Source organism: Pleurodeles waltl, chromosome 5 (assembly GCF_031143425.1).
Source record: "Pleurodeles waltl isolate 20211129_DDA chromosome 5, aPleWal1.hap1.20221129, whole genome shotgun sequence".
NCBI lineage: Eukaryota > Metazoa > Chordata > Amphibia > Caudata > Salamandridae > Pleurodeles > Pleurodeles waltl.
In genome coordinates this window covers 1,764,943,711-1,764,965,653 of record NC_090444.1, presented here as the reverse complement: position 1 = coordinate 1,764,965,653, position 21,943 = coordinate 1,764,943,711, and the positions used below count along the sequence as shown (strand labels likewise).

Genomic DNA, 21,943 nt, shown 5'->3' with positions numbered 1-21,943 from the left:
ATACCGTGTCCAATCACTCTGCTGCTGGCAGTAGCAACATTGATTGAGAGTACTATAGCAGCTTCAGAATCATACTGTACTGAATCTGTCTAAATAGCAGTACAAGATGACTTGATGAGAGCTGCCGATGACAATGCCACCCCTCTTCTAATCTTACTGGACTTCTTGGCAGCTTTCGATATAGTGGATCGTGAGCTACTTCAGTGGAAACTTAAGTGATGGAATAGGCGCTGTAGAGCTGGACTGATTTACTTCTAATCTGCAGAATAAGATGCAAAGAGTAATAGCCAGCCAGTTTGTGTCCTTGCCTTCTATAATAACGTGCAAGCCTCAAGGAGTAGCTCTAACTCCTCTATTATTTAATATCTACACTAGTCCTTAATTGGAAATTCTAATCAAGAGTAGCTGTTCCTTTAACTCTTATGTGGACAATACACAACTTATTTTTAAAACTTCTGATGGCTCATTCGGTCTACTTCGAACGTGTTTATAAAACAAACACCTAGATGGATTGTATTTGGCCTTACAATTAATATGGATTAAACCGAGGTGCTCATATTAGGTAACAGGATGTAGCCCTTGGTAATTACCATTAAAGATTAATTCAAACATTCCTTCCATCATTTTTGTATTCCCCTGTTTCAAGAGATAGCACACAGGTTGGATGCTCACACCCATTCATTTTTGTGCATAATGTACTTTAAATAGAAGAGTATCAAGGAATAATGCACGCATCCCACTTCACTGCAAAGCAGGGAACCCCGAGCAATGGACTGCATATTCTTTTTCTGCAGATCTTTATACAATATGGCTCACATGACACCTAAAGCCACTTGCCAGCAGCATAGGAAGAATGTTATGTGATGTGACCAAGATCAATCGAACAGAAATCAATGTAAAAATAAACACACAGAAGTAGTACTTTTGTAAAGGACAAACTGTGATGAAGGCACGCAGCTTCTGGCTATCTCTTTTCTACATATTTGAATCAACAGCTCTTCCATTTTCACTGGAAGGTACAAACGCGTCCTGCTCCATTCCCACCTATACCCACAAAAAAGGTCCACAATAGGCCTGCAACTGAACTTGACACACCGCAAAACTATTGTTACCTAGAAAATTCAAGAACCCAACAAACATCTAAGTCATAATATCCCAGAAAAGGCCTCTGAAGGAAACAACCAGAACACGTTTAAGACCAGAGAAGAAATTATTTACCATACAACCAAATAAACTGACTTGAGAATCGCAAAGGTTATAATGCATCTAAGAAAAATCAATGCAAGAATTCAACCCCTATAAATGCCAAACTACATTTTATGAGTAAATTGTCAATTAAACAGTGGCTGTAACTGTTTATTGGAGTTGTCAAACTGTCCTCAACACGCACAAACTTTGAGCCATGCATGTACCCAACATTGCACAAAATTAGTTAAACAAAACTTTGCACCTTCTGTTATGTAAACAGTTACTGACAGTCCACAAGAATGACACACATGGGTTGAGCAGGACCAGAGTAACACTCACTACCGACATAGAAAAATGGGCTTCAAGCATCCATATTTTGTATCTGAAAAGCACAACCCAAGTACTATGAGTATCGGACGTCCCCGTGTTCTCCCTACACAAGCCTCAATTTTATAGGTACTGTAAGAAAATGCCTCTTTTTGCATGATCACCCCATAATTTGCACTGGTGCTTCTGGTTTTGTTTTTCGGCTCTGAAACTGCACTGAGTCCTGCCAATCAGGCCTCAGTGTCAGTGCTCTACGTTTTACTGGTTTACCCACAAAAATGACATAAGGTAACTTACTTGTAGGTCCCTAATATAGGATACCAGCGATACCTAGAGCCTGTGAGTTTGGTGTTACTTGTGGTTTGCAGCATTTATTGTGCCACAACGTGTGTGAGAATGCAAAGCATGATTCCCAGTCTTCCACTGCAGACTGTCAGAGCGAGCTGCTTTTAAACTGCAAAATAGCCTTTGCCATTTCAACCAGTGGCAAAGCGCAAACCTTCCCTTTTAGGTCGAGCGTGCAAGTGCTTTGACTTGTTTTAAGTATTGTGGGCTTTTAACCATGTTCAAGTCACGCCCATCACTTTAACTCGTTTGTGGGCTTGCCTTAAAAAAAAAAAAAAAATCACTTGACGTCATTGGTAAATGTTTTGAGTTTGTCCCGCCTTGAGGCTGTTTTTGTCACGCCTTGCACACTACCCCTGTTACATGGATTATTGCACGGTTGCGATATACTTCAGTGTGGGCAAACTATTTCTTATGTCTCTACCCTTTGTGCTGCATGGTGGCCATGGTGCTCACAGCCCAAACAGGCACAACAGCGTGAACTCGGTCGGTGGTATTGGAGCGCTAGTCACTTTGTTCACAGTTTCCTAACCAGTCTCATTACTTGTGGCTCTCCCCTTAAAAAACACTTGAAATTGGTGAATACTTTATGTAGAACAGAAATCCTCAAAATGAAAGTAGCTCTCCCTGCACAGCAGGAGAGCCAATAATTCACTGCACTTGGGAAAACTAGACCCATAATGTTTTGCAGGGCATTACGTTTACAAAACATTTTTACTCATAAATCAGCCAATGGTGGTCCTAGGGCAATGGAACCACCACCAAAACGTTCATGACAACATGCTTTGTCTACATCATCTTTAGAACCACACACTAGGTTAGTGGGGACCCCAAAATAATAACCCCTCCCAACATTCAGTGTCTGATCAAGCGCTCTCATGGCTGGAACTTTTACAGCTGGGAGTTGCTTGTGTTTCAAGGGCCTTGTTTGTAACATCGTTATTGGCCTGCTACCCGCTGAATTTATGTAATGCACTACGCCCTTTAAGGGCTAAATATATGGTTACACTGCAATATTTATTGGCATTTTCTTTTTGTGTGGTTATGCCCTCTAAGGGCTAACTAGATAGTTATATGATCATGTTTCTTACAAATGCTATTTTCATTGTGGTGTACTCTAGGGGCTGTTCAAAGCATTACAGTCATATCAACATATTAAAATATTCGTGGCACAGAAACTTGTTCCATAATGCTTTGCAGGGCATTACTTTTCCAAAACATATTTGCTCATAACTCATCCTGTGGTGGTCCTAGGATAATGGGACCACCTTCAAAACATTGATCACAATGTGCTCTATCTACATCTTTAGGTCCCCACACTACGTTAGTGGGTACTCCAAAATAATAACCCCTACCACCATTCATTATTTTTTCAAGCTTTCTCATGGCTGGAACTTTTGTTTTGCAGCTGAGAGCAGTTATGTTTTATGGGCCTTGTTTGTAATAATATTGTAACAGTCCTGCTAGCCTTAAACATGTGTAATGCACTATGCCTTCTAGAGGCTATATATATATATATATATATATATATATATATATACATATACATATGGTTATACTGCATTACTTTCTCACATTCTTTTTTCATGTGGTTATGCTCTCTAAGGGCTGACTGTATGGTTACATTTCCATGTTTCTTTCAAATGCTTTTTTTATTGTGGTGTCCTCTGAGCATTGCAGTCAACATGTTGGTGAAGATCTGGCAACTCCCACAACAATAAAGTGTTGCAAAAGCCATGTCAAAACAAGACCAAAAGACTCACAAAAAAAAGGCCGATCGGTTGGCCTTGCCAGTGCTTGTTTATTTTCATGCTTCCCATAATTGTGTTGAAAATGGTTACACTGATTTTCCATTAGGAATATTTTTTGGAAATACTAACATGCATCAACACATTTCACTAAATGAGGCTTCAAAAAAATAGCACCTAAAATTTCATAGTAGTGAAACTTTTTTCCTACTTGCATTTTTTTTCTGAACATTTTATTTTGAAAGCAAAGAATCATCACTCTTGCCTACAAGCTTCTGCAAATATTTGCATCTAATCAGAGAGCATTCTGGGAGCATTATATTTAGCCTCACATTGTTAAACTTTCAAACATGTCTGTACACTTTTTTTTTTTTTACTAGAACCACTGTCAGTAGTGCAATGTAACCTTAAAACTATTATTTACAGCACTACCCTAATAATGAAGGCCTTTCATTAATTAACCATAAATACAAGTTTGAACAGCATTGTCTTATGGACACACATTACCTCAACTGCAGACAGTTCTCTTATCTGTAAACTGGCAGCCAAAAGGTTTGTACTGCAGAGGGTTGGGCCAACTTGTCCCAAGGACAAAATAAACATTAAAACTTGTTGCCCTTGACCCCAAACAGTATACCCTGGGCGTCGGGCGATAGGAATTCCACATCCCTGCATTTAAAGCGTGCCTATTAGGCTCACACCCACTCTGGCCATCCTGCTGGGGTGGGGGGGATAGTCACAACTTTGTCCTTGGCAAGTCCTTTGTTACTCCCCCTGAGAGTTGTTCTCACCTCTCCACAGGAGACAGCAGGTTGTCTTGAGGACAGCAGCTGTTTGCAATCGTAAATGTCTACTAGAAACTTTTGGGCAAAAAAATAAAATAGTTTTAAATGATTACATTAAATTTAACTTGAGCATTAAGTCTGGTTTAATGCAACGATTTGTTTGATACTTTGAAGTATCATATTTAATATTGCCATTTGAAAGCACTGCCTAGTAGTCATCATGTAACGCCATACTCTCCAGTGGGGCTATTAGCCTTGCTATAGTAGAAATGACAATGCAAGCTTTTTACTACTAGGACATGTAAAGTTAATAAAACACATGTCCTTCTTTTTTCGGTCTTGTCCAGACATGGCGCACACGCTGTCTCTTCAAAAAATGTTGTTGCACACAGAGTGGGCTTACAGCTTACCCATATCTTTTCATTGGTTTGCTTCTGCATCACACTCACTTCCACCGTTCCTGTTCGTCAGGCCATGCCTGCGTCATTTCCTCTTGTGTCTGGCACTCCCCCAGAGCATGGACCAAGTACTTGTGCAGATCCGCTGCTACCGTTTTTGGAGTTATTTTTGTGTGTGTGTGTGTGTGTTCTCACACTTCACATGAGTGCTTGTGTTTTCCCCTCTGCCCCAGTCCATTTCTTGTCCACCCCTACATGCCCACTTTCTCTTTCATGAATGACCCCGAACTTCCCACCCACCATTGTTCATGTTTCTCTGTGTGCACCTTCAGCAGGCACAGGCTAATAGACAGCAGCTCGGGGTTCTGAATGAAGACCTCAGACGCAGCGGCATTAAGAGCTGGGCACGGACAGTCAAACATGGGGTTAAGGTTACTGTGCACTTTGTTTTGTGACCCTCTGAAGCCTGATGAAGAAAATTCCATTACTCATTTATTTTCCACACTGACTAACTCTTCTTTACAGTTTAAGGACTCCCTCACCCTGTAAGCTGCACGCCTGTTCCTCCAGCTACCTTTTTATAGCTCTAAATTCATTTTAGTTTTAATTATTACTTTGTTGTCTCGGCTACACATTTCTGCCCGGAACGCACATTTTATCCGGGGGAAGAGAGGAGGGGGAATGCCGATTGCGTGATGGCTCCTTTGTCTACAGCAGTGAGCAGCTGCTCCTAAATTGCTTTCATTTTTCGACCCACAACCTCCCTCTCCCTATGAAGGGCGTGCCATTCTGATCAGCACTTCAGGTGTGGAACAGGGGAACCAGGTTCAAGTCCTGGCGTAGGATCAACATCCTATGATTCTGGGCACATCACTTAATCTTCCAATGCCTATAAACCATGCATGTGAACTTGTCTCATGTAACTAGTGCTCATGTAAAGCATTCTGCCTTCAGTTGAAAGGCAAATAGATGCTTATTTCCTGGCTGATTTTTACATAGTGAGACCAGAAAACGTGGATAAATTGCGGCTTCACCGCTTAAATTGTGTGCTCTTCGGCTACATGGCTAAAAGGCATTAACATTGAAACAGCCAATAGCTCTCGAATTGCCAAGACCAGTTGGCTTTGCGAGTGCTTGTAATATAATGCACCCTGTCTTTAAGCCTGTAGGCTTATAGTGGGCACAGAAGTGACACCATTGGCACCTAGACCTCATATCACGTCTACACTGGAGAGAGGGCCAAAGAAATAACACCCTGCTGCTTCCCAGACCCAGCAAAGACAGGCTGCACCAAAGACTGGACTAGTAAATAGGACTGTGCCTGTGGTGCCCAGACAGAGAAGGCGGCTCCATCATAACATATACGAGGAATCTGCCAGCAGGAGCAGACTTTATAAGGCTTGAAACTGAGTACAATATCTGAAATCCAAGTACTTTGCCCATCAACAAGTTGAGAATAATCAACGAGTTAAGAAGAGTAAAGGACCAGAAAAAAAAAAGAGAGAAAATACTCGGTTAAGGATAATAGATAAAAACCATGTCCTCTAGCATTTCTTATAATAACCACTGATAATAAAAGTAAAGTAACATTTTCATTTAAGTTACGTGAAAGGTCAGCTGTTACTGTTTGCAAGCTTAAACAATCAATTTCAAGCCTAAAAACAAAGAAAGAAAAATAAACCAGTTGATTGTTATAAAATAGAATATATGCCCTTTTACAAGGGACTATAGCTGTATTTCCTGGAGTCCTCGCACAATTGGAGGATACTTTACTTCAAGATTTGTTCTATAAAAGTTCAACTACAAGGAGTGTCAATACTATAGTGCCATTACTTTTTTTCCATTGTTTCTGTAAGTTTGACATTTTGAGGGCTTTCTATAGAACACCTACAATCAGAACATTGACAAAAACCTACCAGGTCCAACAAACCCAACCACATTTGGAGCCCAACACAAGGAACCACTTCATTATCTCAAGGATATGCACCACTTTCTCGGCTTATATGTTCAATTCCACGGCACACGCTCCTGTCAAGCCTGGTCCTTGGCATCAATTCCTTTAAAACGACTTCACCTATCTTCTGAAGTCACAGATTCCTGCTGACTGCTTGGTATACTTGAGTCACCAAACTATCAAACACCAGTACAAGTATCATTCTTTTCCACCATAAACAACAAATAAATGAAGAATATCCTTTCGTATATCAGCTTTTTCCCCACGTTCACATTTCTCCCCATTTTTTTTTCCCAATAACCAATTGGTACAGGACTGATCAACAACGTTACCTTTTAGTACGGGCTCTCACTGCTGTAAGCCTGTGTTAAATCCTCAAAGGAAGCGGACATCAACACAAATGGATCTTTTATTGGTACTGTTTAGGTTTTAAATTGAATGTCTAAAATATTGGTGCCATATTTTTTCAATAACTTTTGCTAGCCTTCTATGGTACGGTTCATATATTTAAACAATGCAGCTGGATTGTAGAATCCCTCGCGCCAGATGCTAAGGTCATAACGTTTAGGGTTCAAGGTCAAAGTCCACGGGTAAAGTAGGCCCAAGTCCTTGCAGTGTAACCCTTTTTACTGTAGAATACACTGTCACGTAATGGTAGCAGTTATTAATAATGCTCCAGAATAGTGCTCTTTTTGTATGCAGATTCATACAGAAGGAATCAAGATTGGATATTTCAAAATAAAATATAACCAAAACATATTTGCAGTTTTAAAAAACTGGACGGAGGTTGCAGATTTTTTTTTTTTTAATATTGTGCAATTTGCAATGAAAATAAAACGCCCCCAAAATTATTTGCAGCTTGGAAAAAGACGTCAAAGTTACAGAAATATTTGCTAAACTATTGTGCAATTTTCAAGTATAACTTTAAATAACGTTATCAAAGGCATCATTTAAGAAAACGTCTCAATGCTAAACAAAATGAATAATGGAGAAAGAGTGAAAGCATTATGAGCAACATGTATGAACATAATAATTAGGGGTCCCATTATTGAAGACAGTTACGAAGTGCACCCAATAGATCTACAATGCCAGCTTATTGCTTTTGGGAATTCACAAAAGTTTCCGGAGGTACGCCTGGATACATAAAGTTCTGGTTTCCAGGCATACCCCTTGCAAACATTTGTGAATTCAATTTTTACATCAGTAAACATACATCCCTATTTTTGATAGTGTGGAAATCTGCTGCGCACGTGCAAATTCACTTGTCAAACCGTTTTCATTAAAAAAATATTTCCCCCTGCCCTGCAACATCCATGGGAGAAACCCAATGTCCACTGTGGGAAACCTAACGTCCAGTGGGGGGAACCCAACATCCACATCTATTTGCCTACAAAGGCTTTATGCCCTCCGTTGTCAGGAAGAGATTTCCAACTTTTACAGTGGGAAGGGCTTAAGGGCAGTTGGTGAATTCCCTTAAATATTGAAACGAGTAGGTGTGCACAAACTCGGTCGGCATTCTTGCCTTCAAACTACGAATTCCTGGTTGCTTTTACACCGTCAATAGGTTTGCTCACTTGAAAATCTTCATGTGAGGAAATCTTTTCAGGAGTACAAAACCAACTTTTATACATGCATACCAAATTGAAACCTGTAAATAGCTTTAAGAATTGGGCACATAACATTTTAACATCTAAGACTTTTCAGAGTTCATCTAAATGTAAACTGTAAATGTCCAGTCATTGATAGAGGGTTGGCGAACAAGGGAACTGAGGTACAAGTAGATGAAGTGATCTGTCAAGATTACATAAAGTGGAGAAGGTATCACTGATCCCTAGCTGGCAACCTAGTCACTGGAGCACAAATAGGATCTGGGTTTATTTACATAAATATTTTGTAAAATCAAGTATGTGTAAAAGTAAATTTGTTAGATCAATTCATAAGATGCTTTTCATAGAAAGTATACTTGAGAAACACAGCAATAGTACAAACAGAACAAGATATATCCTACCCTCTGCTGAAATCTGAACTCTGAACATAGTCGGAATGCTGGCATATTCAGAGTCCTACCACGATCAAAGAGCTGACTGAATCGAATCCCATTTATTGAAAAGGTTCTGCACGCGCAGAGTCTGACTATTTAAAGATTAGACATGAATTGGTCGATGGTATATTTAGAGCCCAGTATAATCAGCAATGTGACTTAACTGATACCTCGTAACAACCCATCCTTTAATTTCAGGCCTGGCATGATGAGAAGTTTTTATCGCAGCTGCATATATAATGCACACGTCCATATATTGTGACCTCACTGCAAAGCACCAAATGTGAGAAGTGGATTTTATTTTAATCAGACATGTAGATTTTTGAAGCATCTCTCACCAGATATTTAATAAAATTCCACATACCTTATTCAGGTAATCCATCTGCATCAAGGTTTTCAAAAAACAAACCTTGACCTATTTTTTCAGATGGCAAATGAGCCATAACTTACCTGCAACTGCTCTTGGCCAACACAATACAAACACAGTAAGAAAGCACTATGCTTTTGCACAAAGAGATTAAAAACCAACATAGACTTTACCTCCTATCACTTCCAAGCACATCAAAGAATCCCACCTCGGGGCAAATGTCTGGATTATAGGGTCCCAAAAGCACCTGCTTGTGCAAAGCCACCAGCTTGAGTTTCTCTTCATAAGTGGGATGAAACGCCTTGCCATCTTTCTCTGAAAAAGAGAAAATACAAAGCACATTGAGAAATGTAAATTAACATGACAAATACATATGCTGAAATTTAGCTCAAACCATGGCATATATCTGCTATAAAGTTGTGCTATACAAAAATATATCATAAAATAACTAAATGATAGTTTTTATCCGATCCATGATAAGGCTCCTCTTATATGCCAGCATTAACGGCGTTGGGAGCAAGTTTGCTAGATTTGCCCTTTTCCGTATAACGTCCAACAAATGTCCAAGGAATTTACAACATAAAATGGCTCTCTCAGATATCCACAAAGCATTATTAAAAAGACAAAAGTTTGATTTGAGATGGAATTGAAAAAGCAACAAGTTACAACTCTAACATAAGTTACCACAATTGTCAATGGCACAAGCTTCCCAAAACCAGACATGGCACAACTTTACCCTGCGGTAAACAAGCAGCACTGCCCGTCTTCTCCAAAAGAAGACAAGGCATCAGTAAAAGCGCAGGATCTTTTGAAAAAAAATGTTTTTTATGTTTTCAAGCTCCTCTGAACCTGGCACAGACCTCAGCACACTGGCTATCTCTGAAAACATACTACAATTCCAAAGGTCTTTCATTTTCATGGAAGCACTTCTTATGATGATCCTATCCAACACCTGCAGCCACTCACTTGTTTTCAGAAAAAGATCCCTGAGAAACGCCACAACTTGATCACTTAAGACACACCTAGCAGACACTCTTTCTGGTCACCTCTCACATGATCCCATCTAGATGGACAACATCAGTGTGTAAGTGCCAGGTCCACACAATATAAAAATAAAGGCAATCCACCAGGGCGAAACAGTCAAGAGCAGCTGTTAGTACCGTCCAGATCTATGAAACGCTATGGGCAATCAGTCTTTTACTGCTGCACTGAGTACTGACTGACATTACAATAATGAGGGGGGGCAGGGGCTGCCTCTGCGTTTTTGAATCTTTAATAATGCAGAGTTCATGCATGCAACTAGTGACAGGAAATTAAAACAAGCATTTGTGCTTCTGAATAGTGAAAATTATTTAATCAAGTCGTACACATCAGCAAGACTGTCCTCTCCCCAACAAGTACATGCCACAGTCTGTAACAGTTAAACAAGGAGATTTAGGAGGGGGGCGGGAAGGGAAATTATCCAAATTTAATTTCCAAGTTAACTTGCATAGATGTGAAGGAAATCTCCGGCAAGGAAAACCTAAATTTAATTTAGAGACGAAGACTCGCATTATTTTTTTTTTTTGTTGCATTAAGTTACAAGTGTTGGCCTGTTGGATGCCACTACGTGCTCACCAAGCACCACTTAGTCCAAAGATACTGAAAATTAGTCACTCATTTCCCTTCCTGGAAGGGCCTGGCCTAGTTGTGGCAGACATCCGAAATCCAGACAAGTGTTAAACTGCTACAGGCGCCACCAAGGACAGAAAAAAACAGAATGGCTTCAAGTCTGTGCAGGGAAGCACCATATTATATCGAACAAAGAAAGCACCATTCCTCGAAAAACACCGCGCGCATGCGCAATTACATTAATACATACGTGAAAGTGAGGGATACCAGTTATAGGTGAAAGTATGGATTTACCTTGAGTGTCAGTAATCCACTGTACGTATATATAAAAGGTATCAGTGCCAAACAATCAGATTCTACCAACTGTCAATCTGTTAGGAAACAACAGACACTTCCACAATAGCAGCGACACCTCAGGAATTCATGAAGCTCAGTAGTGTCTAGTATTCTGGCTAGGGACGCAACATATTAAACAAGGAGTAGTTCACAGTGGTCAATGAGACTGGAAGCCAGAAGCCAAAAATAGGAAGCAGATACAAAACGAAGGCAAGACTGCAGGCAGACAACTAACCATGAGCTACACTTTAACACACAAAATAAATACAAAATGGACACAGTCTTCAGCTCCAGTTGCTGGGCGCAAAAGGCTCCCATTAAAAGATGTGAAAGTATCAATCTGCACAACAGAATATCACTACACCAGCTTAAACTGTGAGTTTCCAACACTAAGCACAGACAGCAATGGCAGCATTAACGGAGACAGGAATACTACGTGAATCTTCTTCTATCTTCCTGCTCATGTTTTCATCCAGCAGTGCTTAAGTGTCACTACTCCGAAATGGAAACATGATATTTCTTGCTAAAATATATATACCACTTATGGACTATGGAGACTAGCCAGAGCAAAACACAAGTTACTGACCAGCTAATCGCTTGGAATGCAGCAAGACCATTTTTCTGACAACTGACATTCGGGGGGGGGGGGGGTGGACAGTCCTAGATTTTTTTTTCTATTTATTTACTTAGAAATTTTAACTTATACCTATGTGCATCCTGGCACTAGGGCAGCCAGGGACAAAGGAAAAGAGCAAGTTAGCAAAATAAATTGGCCTTCAATTGTTTACAAACATGACAGAGACTATCTTTCACAATTTCAGGGGCAAAATATTGCAAAGAGAGGAACCCAGATCACTAAAAGGTTTTCTACTAAAAAGTACTTGACGGTATTGAACAACAAGAAAAAGTAGTAATAAAGAGCCAGATCTAACAAATCTGTAAGGTTGAGGTGGAAGAAATGTGCTTAGTCTCAGTGTTATTGAAGGTCTGATGCATCAGGCTAAGCCCCTTAAACTGAACTCTCTATATCGGTGAGGGATGGACAGCAGCTGAAACGGTCAAATTCACATTAGCTAAGTACATGACAGACCGTCAAAATTTCAATAAACTACAGCTTTGTGGCAAGAAATTCCACAAAAGCCGAAGTAAAGGGCATTCTTATAGTCCAGGCAAGAAAGGATGGTATCACTGATAACCGTAGATCAGTTGTTTTAGGGAAAAATTTGAGGATTTTCTTGGTTTTCAGCAAGACGAGACACATGCGCTAGACTTTCTGAACTTGAGTGTTCAGAGACAAGTCTTCATCAAGCCAAATACCAAGGTTTTCATAGATTTGGATGGGGCATGAATGCTACCTTAAAAGGATGGCCAGTAGTAATCCATCCATGTCAATTGCTTCAAGAGATCGACATATTTCAATTAATTCTGAAGTTTCAATAGAATTCAAGACATGTTGCTGTGTTTGCCTTTATTTGTGCAGACCTGGAATAATAAAATGTGTGATTAGTGGTTAGAGAGGAAAAGAAAGGCTACAAGCGCTACCATACAGAAACAAACATTGACAGTCACATGGCCAAGGCTAACTGGTGAGATGGTTACACTGCTCTTTTCGTTTTTATTAAAAGCTCATGACAACAACGTATTTATTATGGCACCACCTAAATATGGCACCATATGCTAGAAATAATTCTTTTAGAAGGAAAAAAGAACCATCACATTTAATTTGATAAGAACAGTGCGCATGCTTCCTGGCAGGCAGGTGTATTTAGCACAGGTATGGAACACCTTTTGGTTTAAATGCACATCAAAAGGAAAATGTTTCTTATTGGCATAAAGAAAAGGTACTACTGGCTCGGAATTAGTATACCCTCAACACGTACTTAACCATACAAGAATGAGTAAAATATGTTTATTCAAAGAAAAATATAGCAAAAGCAACACATATTGACAAAGAAAGTATTGGCCCACCAGCCTTGGCATTAAATGCCCTTGTTTTTCAGGAGAATGTGCACATCAATCAGAGTTTGTAAAGCGCGACTACTCACTGTAAGGATCTGAAGGCACTAAGGGGGTTTGTCCTCAGAGCTTCAGTCGAAGTGCCAGGTTTTAAGGTCCTTCCTGAATTTGGGAAACAATGGTTACTGCCTGAGGTGCCGGGGTATGGTGTTCCAACTCTTTGCTGCAAGGAAGGCAAAGGATCTCACACCATCTGAGTTCTTCCGTATGCTAGGTACGGTGGATTGTGCTTGTTGAGCAGAAAGGACTGGTGGGGAAGTAGAAGGTGATATGGTGGTTGAGTTAGGTGAGTCCTAGGTCATGGAGGGCCTTGTATGCGTGGACGAGGAGCTTGAAGTTAATTCTCTTCTCGATAGGGAGCTAGTGGAGGTCTCTTAGGTGACTGGAGATATTTTTGCGGCAGGGAATGTCAAGTATAAGTCTGGCAGAGGCGTTTTGAATGTGCTGTTTAGTTTAGTCTAACAGATTTATAAAGCGCATGGCTACCCGAAGGCCTCCCAGCGATGAAAGAGGACGAAGGCATCACAGTGAGAAATTATGCTGGAAAGAGTAGAGTCTTCAATTTACCTCGAAAAGAGTTTGGAATTGTCCATTCGAAGTGACAGGGGGAGGGAATTCCATAGATTCGCAGCTTTGAATGTGAAGGACCTACCTCCTCATCTTGGTTTTTTAACACGTCAGGTGTTAATCAGAGAAGGAGATGAGGATCTAAGGGATCTCTGAGGGGTGTAGGGTGTGATCATGTGCTTGATAAAAGAAGGTCCCCTATCATGAAGAGCTCGATGTACCATACACAAAGCTTTAAAATTAATCCTTTATTGGCTAGGAAGCCAATAGAGGGAGGCTAAAGCTGGTTTGGCTGATGCAGTTCTGTGGATGGCTATGAGTAGCCAGGCTGCCGCATTCTGCACTATCTGCAGTCTCCTTAATACACAGATAGGAGAACTCAGGAACAGCATGTCCCCATAGTCTAGGAGGGATAATATGAGGGCTTGAATAATAACTCTTTTGGCAAGAAAGGGGAGCGATTTAAAAAAACTTCTACGCATTCTTAGAAGATTGAAGCAAGAAGCCGCTTATTTTTTTGCATGCTGTTCCATCAATAGACGGGAGTCCAGCCATACTCCAAGGCTTTTTATGGTTTCCTTTGGGGGAGGAAGTCTTCATTTCTTCTTGAATTGAGATGGGAGATTAAAGCAGGGAAAAATTGCCAACCAACATTACTTCAGTTTTTTCATCATTTAGCTTGAGCTTACTATCTGACATCCAGTTAGCGATGTCTGTAAGGCAGGAGGATAGTGCTTTTTGATCAGAGTTTACATTGGTGCTAAAAGGATAGACCAGCTGGGGATCATCAGCATAAAATATCAGAGAGAGACCATGGGGTTCCACAATTTTACTGTTGCTGTAATTTCTTGAGGTTCTTCTGGGTGGTACTGGTGTAGAGGGCGTTGCCATAGTCTAGTCTGCTGGTAACCAGGGAATGGGTTATGGTTTTGGGGCAGTCCTTTGGGATCCATTTGTAGATCTTTTGGAGAAATCGGAGTGTGTGGAAGCAGGAGAATGTGACTAATTTGACTTGGTGGGTGATGGTGAGCGATAACTCCAGGATGACACTAAGGTTGCATGCGTGGTTTTTTGGGATGTGTGTGTGTGTGGGGGGGGGGGGGGGGTGCACCGAGGGTCTATGGCCACCAGCAGTCATCTCAGGATAAGGATCTCGGTCTTGTCTGAGTTGAGCTTAAGGCAGCTGTCCTTCATCCAGGTGGTGACAGCTTCCATCCTATTGTGGAAATTCTTCTCAGCACTAGTTGGTTCCGGTCAGTGAGATGATTAGCTGGGTATCGTCGCACATGTGATAAGGCAAAATACTACGACTTGCAGTGCAAGAGATCCAGCGGCTCACCTACTGCCTCATGCTGTGCAGAGCAAAAGCAACATATGAATAAAAGTTTAACAAACTAATGGATGAATGGAGGTGACCCAAAAGCCATCTAAACATTATCTATTTTTTTTATTTTTATTACGGTTTTCATTACTTGAGACTTGCGATCATAACTAAAATGGAGAGAATTTGGAAGATGTGGGATTGGAAGAAAATACATGTATAAGGAAGCAGCATGTAAGCAAGGGGTTACAAGGATATAGTGGAAGAAAGAGTAGCAACAAAGGTAAACAGGATACAGTGAGAGAAACTGAACACAAGGGCAGAAGTATGAAAAAAATGTATAACCATATACAATGGAAAAAAGCATTACTGTAATAGGCATTTTAAAAAGGACAAGAAGACAAAAATTAGATAGAACATTAGCCAGAAAAGCACCCAGAACATGAGAAATAAAACAAAATAACCTTCAAATTATTAAAAGAAGACTAGAGACTCACAACAGTAAGGGAGACATTACTAATAACAGATTGTTCAATGGAAGAGGCGTATTCACTAATCATTAGTTTATACTAAAATAAGAAACTGTGGAAGTCTTCAGTACAATAAAACACCTGCCTGAGAACTGTGGCGAGACACCCTACATGGTGAATTTTTTTGGAGACAAAATCAGCAATTTCACAACTATCTTCCACTGCAAAAGATATGTGCAATTAAAACGTTTTGAGACCAAAACAAAACTGGTTAATCAATCTATGAAAAAACAGAGGTATGCAACTAAAAAGTTTCTTGTCAAGTGAACAAATGTTTATTTATGGTCAGTTGAGAAGTACTATAGGTGCAGAATGTACCGTACAGGTAAGCACAAAGCAGTTAACGGTGCCCTTACTTAGTAGACCATGGCTAACTAGTATGGCTGGGATCCAAGCTCATTCTCCACGAGAACACGCGTCCCACCACTCTATGGTTACGCAATCTCAAGTGCAGGATGTTAGGATGACTCTGCAGGTCAGGGAGCAACCTGTTTATTTCCTTTGCAGCTGAAGGACAATACGGTTCTATGACGGGAAACCGCAGACAGGACTAAAAAGTGCTCTGAAACTTCGTTCAGTGGCCAAAATAAGTATCTGCAGCATTCAGCCGGATTCTAGCATGACTGAACAACACTGCTTGTAGAGGAGGCGTCTTAGCTGTCATTTTCCTCACAAAAGTGTTTTATTAAGTTGAAAATCTTTTCCAGTTTGCTAGATCAATGAGAGGAAGGGCCGAGAACTTTGTGAAATAAAACAAATGGGTTCTAGGTTTTTTGAACAAAAAGCCTCCTCTTCAATCCAGGGATGTTGAGATACTAAATGTTTTAATTTTTTTCCCGATAAACACAGGAGATTGCTTCAGATACATTTCCTACATCACACTAGCACACAGAGTTCAGTTTTGTAACCCCCCTGGGCACTAAGAACCCAATCAATGTGCCACCGTTAGACAGCAAACAAGCTGGACTGCAACGACCCCACAATTCGCCAGCGATATTGGAGTGAGATGTATTTCAAGGTAACAATCAATCCAATTAGTTATTACCGGGATAGTTAGTGGAACTCCAAACTTTTTCATTAAGGAATAACGCTTAAGAACACTAGAAATCGAGGAATTTATTTCAGATTTAAAATTAATTTTAAAATTAAAATTCTATCCTACTGCACACAGTATAAATTATGCCTATAATTAAGACAAATAAAATGGCACCAGCAACACTTACTAAAAGTGCAAATAGACTGATAAACTGCCAGCGTAATTGCTGTATACTTTTACAGCAATTGTTTTAAATAACTATTTATTGAGTTTGCAAAAAACAAAAATAAAGAAAACAAGGACATGGGGGAAGGTGTCCGGAGAGAGGGAGTCAGCAAAGGCAAGCATATTAGATGCATTATATAGAAATGGACAAATCTGTGCAGTAAACAAGGCCTAACATCAGGGGCGAAGGGGGGCGGGGAAGGACAGGGAGAGGGGATGAAGGCACTCAGGTCAACAGAGCGGCAAATACCATGCTTGACTAAATACAACTTTTACAGCAATTCTACCCTCATTCTGCCACTTCTAAGCACTAAACTAATTCCAGGACAGCGGAAAATAAAAACTTTCTCGTTGCAGAGATGGTTCACTTCTGCATACCTGTTTGACCAATAAGGCCTGTGCTCAGTTTGATAGCAAAGCATGCTATTATAGATGCACCCGGGCAGCTGAGCTTATTAGCTCAGCAAGCGTAAGCAGATTGCCCCCTTTCCCATTAGCCTTCTGTTAGAATGGGTGCTACGAATCTGCACAGCCTGTTTCACTGTCACCACTCACTCTTTATGCTGCGATTTTATGATATTATTATTTCACTGTTGCTGAAACTCTCAGAATAAACAACCAGAGCGGGCGGAAGTGTTTTAACTGATTTTCATTCTGAGACTGTTTTTGTTTGAATAAAAATAAAAGAGACACAGTTATCAACCTTTGAGAAATCCTACAGAAATCAATAACAAATAATGTAGAGCAGACGTCCGCTTTTAGATTAGGTGGTATGACTATATTCAAGCAAAAGTAATTATCACACTGCATGAAGAAGAACAAACTAAATGTTCATTCTAAACTTATGCGTATTCACTTTTTGGTTTACGGCAGACCTACAGGAATCCAAGCGCTCCTGCAGACGACTGGAAGGGAAACAGAGGATCAGCAAATCAACCGAGGACCGCACAGCCTACAAGAATGCAGTCACCACCATAACACCAGAGCCGCCAAAAGAGCCGCGTTTCAAGCACGCCTCATCACCAGCATTCGTAGCAGCAAAGAGCTCTTCACCATCGTCAGAGCTCACAAACCCAGGACAGACACCTCATCCACCCCTCCCACCCAAGACCTCCACAACAACCTTGCCATCTTCTTTCTTTGAAAAATCCAGGACATCTACGAAGACTTCAGGAACCAAAACCCACCAGCATCACTCACCACGACAGACCTAGCACCTCACCAGATACTGAACTCCCAGACCACCACCACCAAAGAGGATACCCAAAGACTGATGAACTCCATCCACTCTGGAGCACCCTCAGATCTATGCCTCATCATATCTTCAACCTGGTCAGTGCCACAATAGAACAGGCTCTGCCAAACTATCAACCGATCCTTTGAGACCGCCATCTTCCCCTCAGACTGGAAGCATGCAGAAATCAACCTGCTACTCAAGAAACCCACTGCCGACCCTAGGGAGCTGAAGAACTACAGACCCATCTCTATGCTCCCTTGCCAAGCCAAGGTAACAGAGAAGGCTGCCAATAAGCAACTCACTGAATTCCTCTAGAAACACCATACCCTGGACCCATCCCAATCCGGATTCAGAAACAACCACTGCACTGAAACCGCACTTTTAGCGGCCACCAACAACATATGCATCATTCTGGACCGCGGAGGCAAGGCTGCACTCATCCTCCTCAACTTCTCCGGTGCATTTGACACAGTCTCCCACGCCACCATCTGCAACAGACTATACAATTCCGACATCCGGAATAAAGTACTGGATTGGATCAGGTCCTTCCTCACCAGAAGAACACAGAGTGTCAGACTACCCCTGGTCACATCAGAACCCAAAGACACATGCTGCGGAGTGCCCCAAGGATCTTCATTCAGCCAGACGCTTTTTAACATTTACATGCCAAGATAATCAAACAACACAGGCCTAACTGATCTTATCCCTGTTGGAGGACTCTGCTAAGGCCAAGAGAAATTTCCACACCGGGATGAGAGCAGGCACAGCCTGGATGGAGGCCAGCTGCCTCAAAGCTCAACTCAGAAAAGACAGAGATCCTCATAAATGGCTCCAGCCCTTCTACCAGGAACGATTCCTGGTGGCCCACCACTCTGGAAAACGCTCCCACCACCACAGACTGCGCACTACAGAAGCTAAATTGCTCTACCGCTGGTGTTAAGCACTGAAAGTAGCCTGATCAGATTCAGTAAAACTCCAAATGCATATTTATGAGCTCAACAGTTTTAAAGTGGTTTGGCTTTGACACTGTTCTCTGTGGAAGAGTGTCAGCTACTGCGTTGTTTAGACAGGACAGCACCAGTAAGTTTAGTATATATGCATTCAAATAATAAGAACTTGCTTCTACAAAGCTTACAGACAGTAGTCCTTATCTGTATGTAGAGTGCAAGTGCTTCATATAACTGATGTTGTTGGAACACTGAGTGAATCCTGTTAGCAGCTGTGTATAAAGTCTTTTGACAAACCCTTTGATGTTGTGGCTCCATACATAAAGTCAGAAAAGAGGGCACATCAGTGGCCATACGAGGAACTAGTGAAAGACCTGGGAGGTAAATGTATGTATATGTGTGTGTATATGTGTGTGTGTATGTGTGTATATATATATACATATATATATATATACATATACACACACACACACGAGAGAGAGGGAAGAGAGAGAAGAGAGGGAGAGACCTTTCTTCCTCCAGAAAAACCCTGCACACCAAAGAAGGGATATAGCACAGGGCTCCTTGAAACACAGCATAGATGCCGCATAAAGACCAAGGCAGCACAAAAGCAGCCACAAAAGGGCCTGAAAGAGCAATGAATTGACAAATCATGCGGAAGACTGGTTAACACAGCTGCCTAGGCTGCCCATTAACGTTAGGACACAGGAAGACACGTGCAGACTATGTGCTTCTTGGCCAGATGTCACAAGCCTAGGGCCAACTGCCTAGCCTCTTTTGCCTCTTACGATCTCAATTACATTTCATGTGTAAGTAATCACTCTCTTGCTTCCTAGAGCCATTGTCTTTCAGACTCAACTGGACAACTCACTGGTCTATGGCGGCTGCCATACATGTATGAAAAGCAAAACTAGTTAACAGGTGACCAACTTTGCACATACTTGATCTTTGATGGGCTTTCCTAATGTACAGGCAGAGCTCTCTTTGGTGTACAAACTGCACTGAGAAGGCTTATTATGTTTATTCCAAGATTAATTAATCATGATGCTCAACTCTCCTGTTACACTGAATACCCATTTGTTGCCGCTTGAATAAGTAATGTACTTGTTACTGTCAGCTAAAATTCCAGCAGATGCCTGTGTTGTATTACTTATGATTTACCCTTGATCTGTGCCAATCATGTCATTGAGGCAATTACCAGCATCTAAAAATAAATTGATGCTTACTCTATACAATCTCACAAAATATATCAAGCTGAAGGACGACCTGTTTAGCTTATGTGACTGGAACATGAATAGCTTGGGCATCTCAATTTACAGAGCTACACTAATCTCAATTGTATCTTTCCCAAAAGCTATTGTTTCTCCACTTAGCTTGAGAACATAGTATTCAGGAATTCAGCTCTCTACTTGTACACCTCATCATATTCTTCTATAAAAACTGTCATATTCTATGTACATCTCAAGATTTTCTGAAATTTGCCACACACTTTCACAAATACATATCAGAGATGCATGTGGCAATACCTTTAAAATCATCTACTGTCCTGGCATATCCAAAAATGACACAAACTCCTGACACTAGTTGTAACTACTACCTCAAAACATTATTTGCACATAGTTTACTTCCATCACAGAAGAAATTAAAACTGATTTTCTATTCTATTCACATGATCATGGGGCATGGCTATTTCCAGACTTATCACCAGGCTGCTCTCCTAGATAATATAATCCGACTTTCCTGAGAGAGGACAGTTTTCAACAAATTTATATTAAATTGTATGTTTAAAGAGTGCGAAATTGTGTTACTAACTTTTTTGAAAATTGCAAAGCTCCCCAAAAAGACGAGGTATAAGGTGCTGAATACATTAAAAAAAAAAAAAAAAAAAACACCTGGACCAGACTTTCTAACCTGGTGGATTCCAGCCTGTCACTCATTCACTTTAATACAGAATTGCAAATTTTTTGTTCTTGTCCTACCTAAATCAATCTTGGTATCCTAAAGGCAAAGGGGTTATTAGGGTCGGGGACTTCTATATAGGTCAACACTGGAAAACTTGGGATGAAAAACTCTGCAGTATGGGACACAGACCCATTCATTACTCTTTGATTTCAAGCAGATATTAAGCTTTATAACAACAAATTACCAGGTAATGAGCAAAGAAACCAACTTTCTAATTAATCTTTTAAGTGAGAATAAATTGTATGGAGTGGGTAATTGGCAACACTTGCTCCACAAATATTTCAACTATGCGCTGATCTCGGAATTTCTAGATAAGACTTTTAGGCAAAAGAACAGGGGAATGGCAATATCTATGTGGGACGAGCAATAAATCTCTTAGGGCTGCTAAGTTTAAGCGAATGAATTTTATGTCAAGATGGCTAGCATATTATATCCCTCATAGGCTGTATAAGACGCTCCAGTCCTTTCCAGATCAATGTTTTCGATGTCAAACACCTAGTAGGGGGGGATTAGCTACACTTTTATTCAACTGTCCTGCACTTTACCAATTTTGGAATACGCTTTTCCAAGAATTAAGTAAATGTTTTCCATGTACAATTAATCCTGTAGCCACTTTAGTACTGTGTGGCACATCATAAGCTATTAGTACGCTTAATACATTTACGCAATATTTTATTTCAATAGCTATAGCGGTAGCCCACTCTCTGATTTTGCAATTCTGGAAAATCAGAAATATTCCAACCTTTGAATTTTGGTACTTGAAATTGAGGGGGACTAATGCCTCTGAAGATGCCCACGCAAGACAAGCTGGGGCCCTCCCAAGATTTGCACCAATTTGGAAAGCTTTGGAGTTGTCTAAACCTTCCCTCATGATTAGACTCTTTTATTAGCATCTTTAGAGAGAATTGGTATTTTGGACTTATTTATGAAACAACCCCAAAGCACTTTAACATACCTTCTTCTCATTTTTATTCTTGTGGAAGATATTTATGATCGGTTCTT

At 40.6% G+C, this 21,943-nt stretch overlaps 1 protein-coding gene across 1 annotated transcript in view; it reads right to left on the bottom strand.

The window, feature by feature from the left end:
- ACBD3 (acyl-CoA binding domain containing 3) overlaps positions 1-21,943 on the bottom strand; it is a 102,146-nt gene that overhangs the window by 51,384 nt on the left and 28,819 nt on the right. Inside the window, exon 2 of the mRNA XM_069236173.1 lies at positions 9,327-9,468. Coding sequence (XP_069092274.1) covers positions 9,327-9,468 — 142 coding nt within the window. The remainder of the gene's footprint in view (positions 1-9,326; positions 9,469-21,943) is intronic.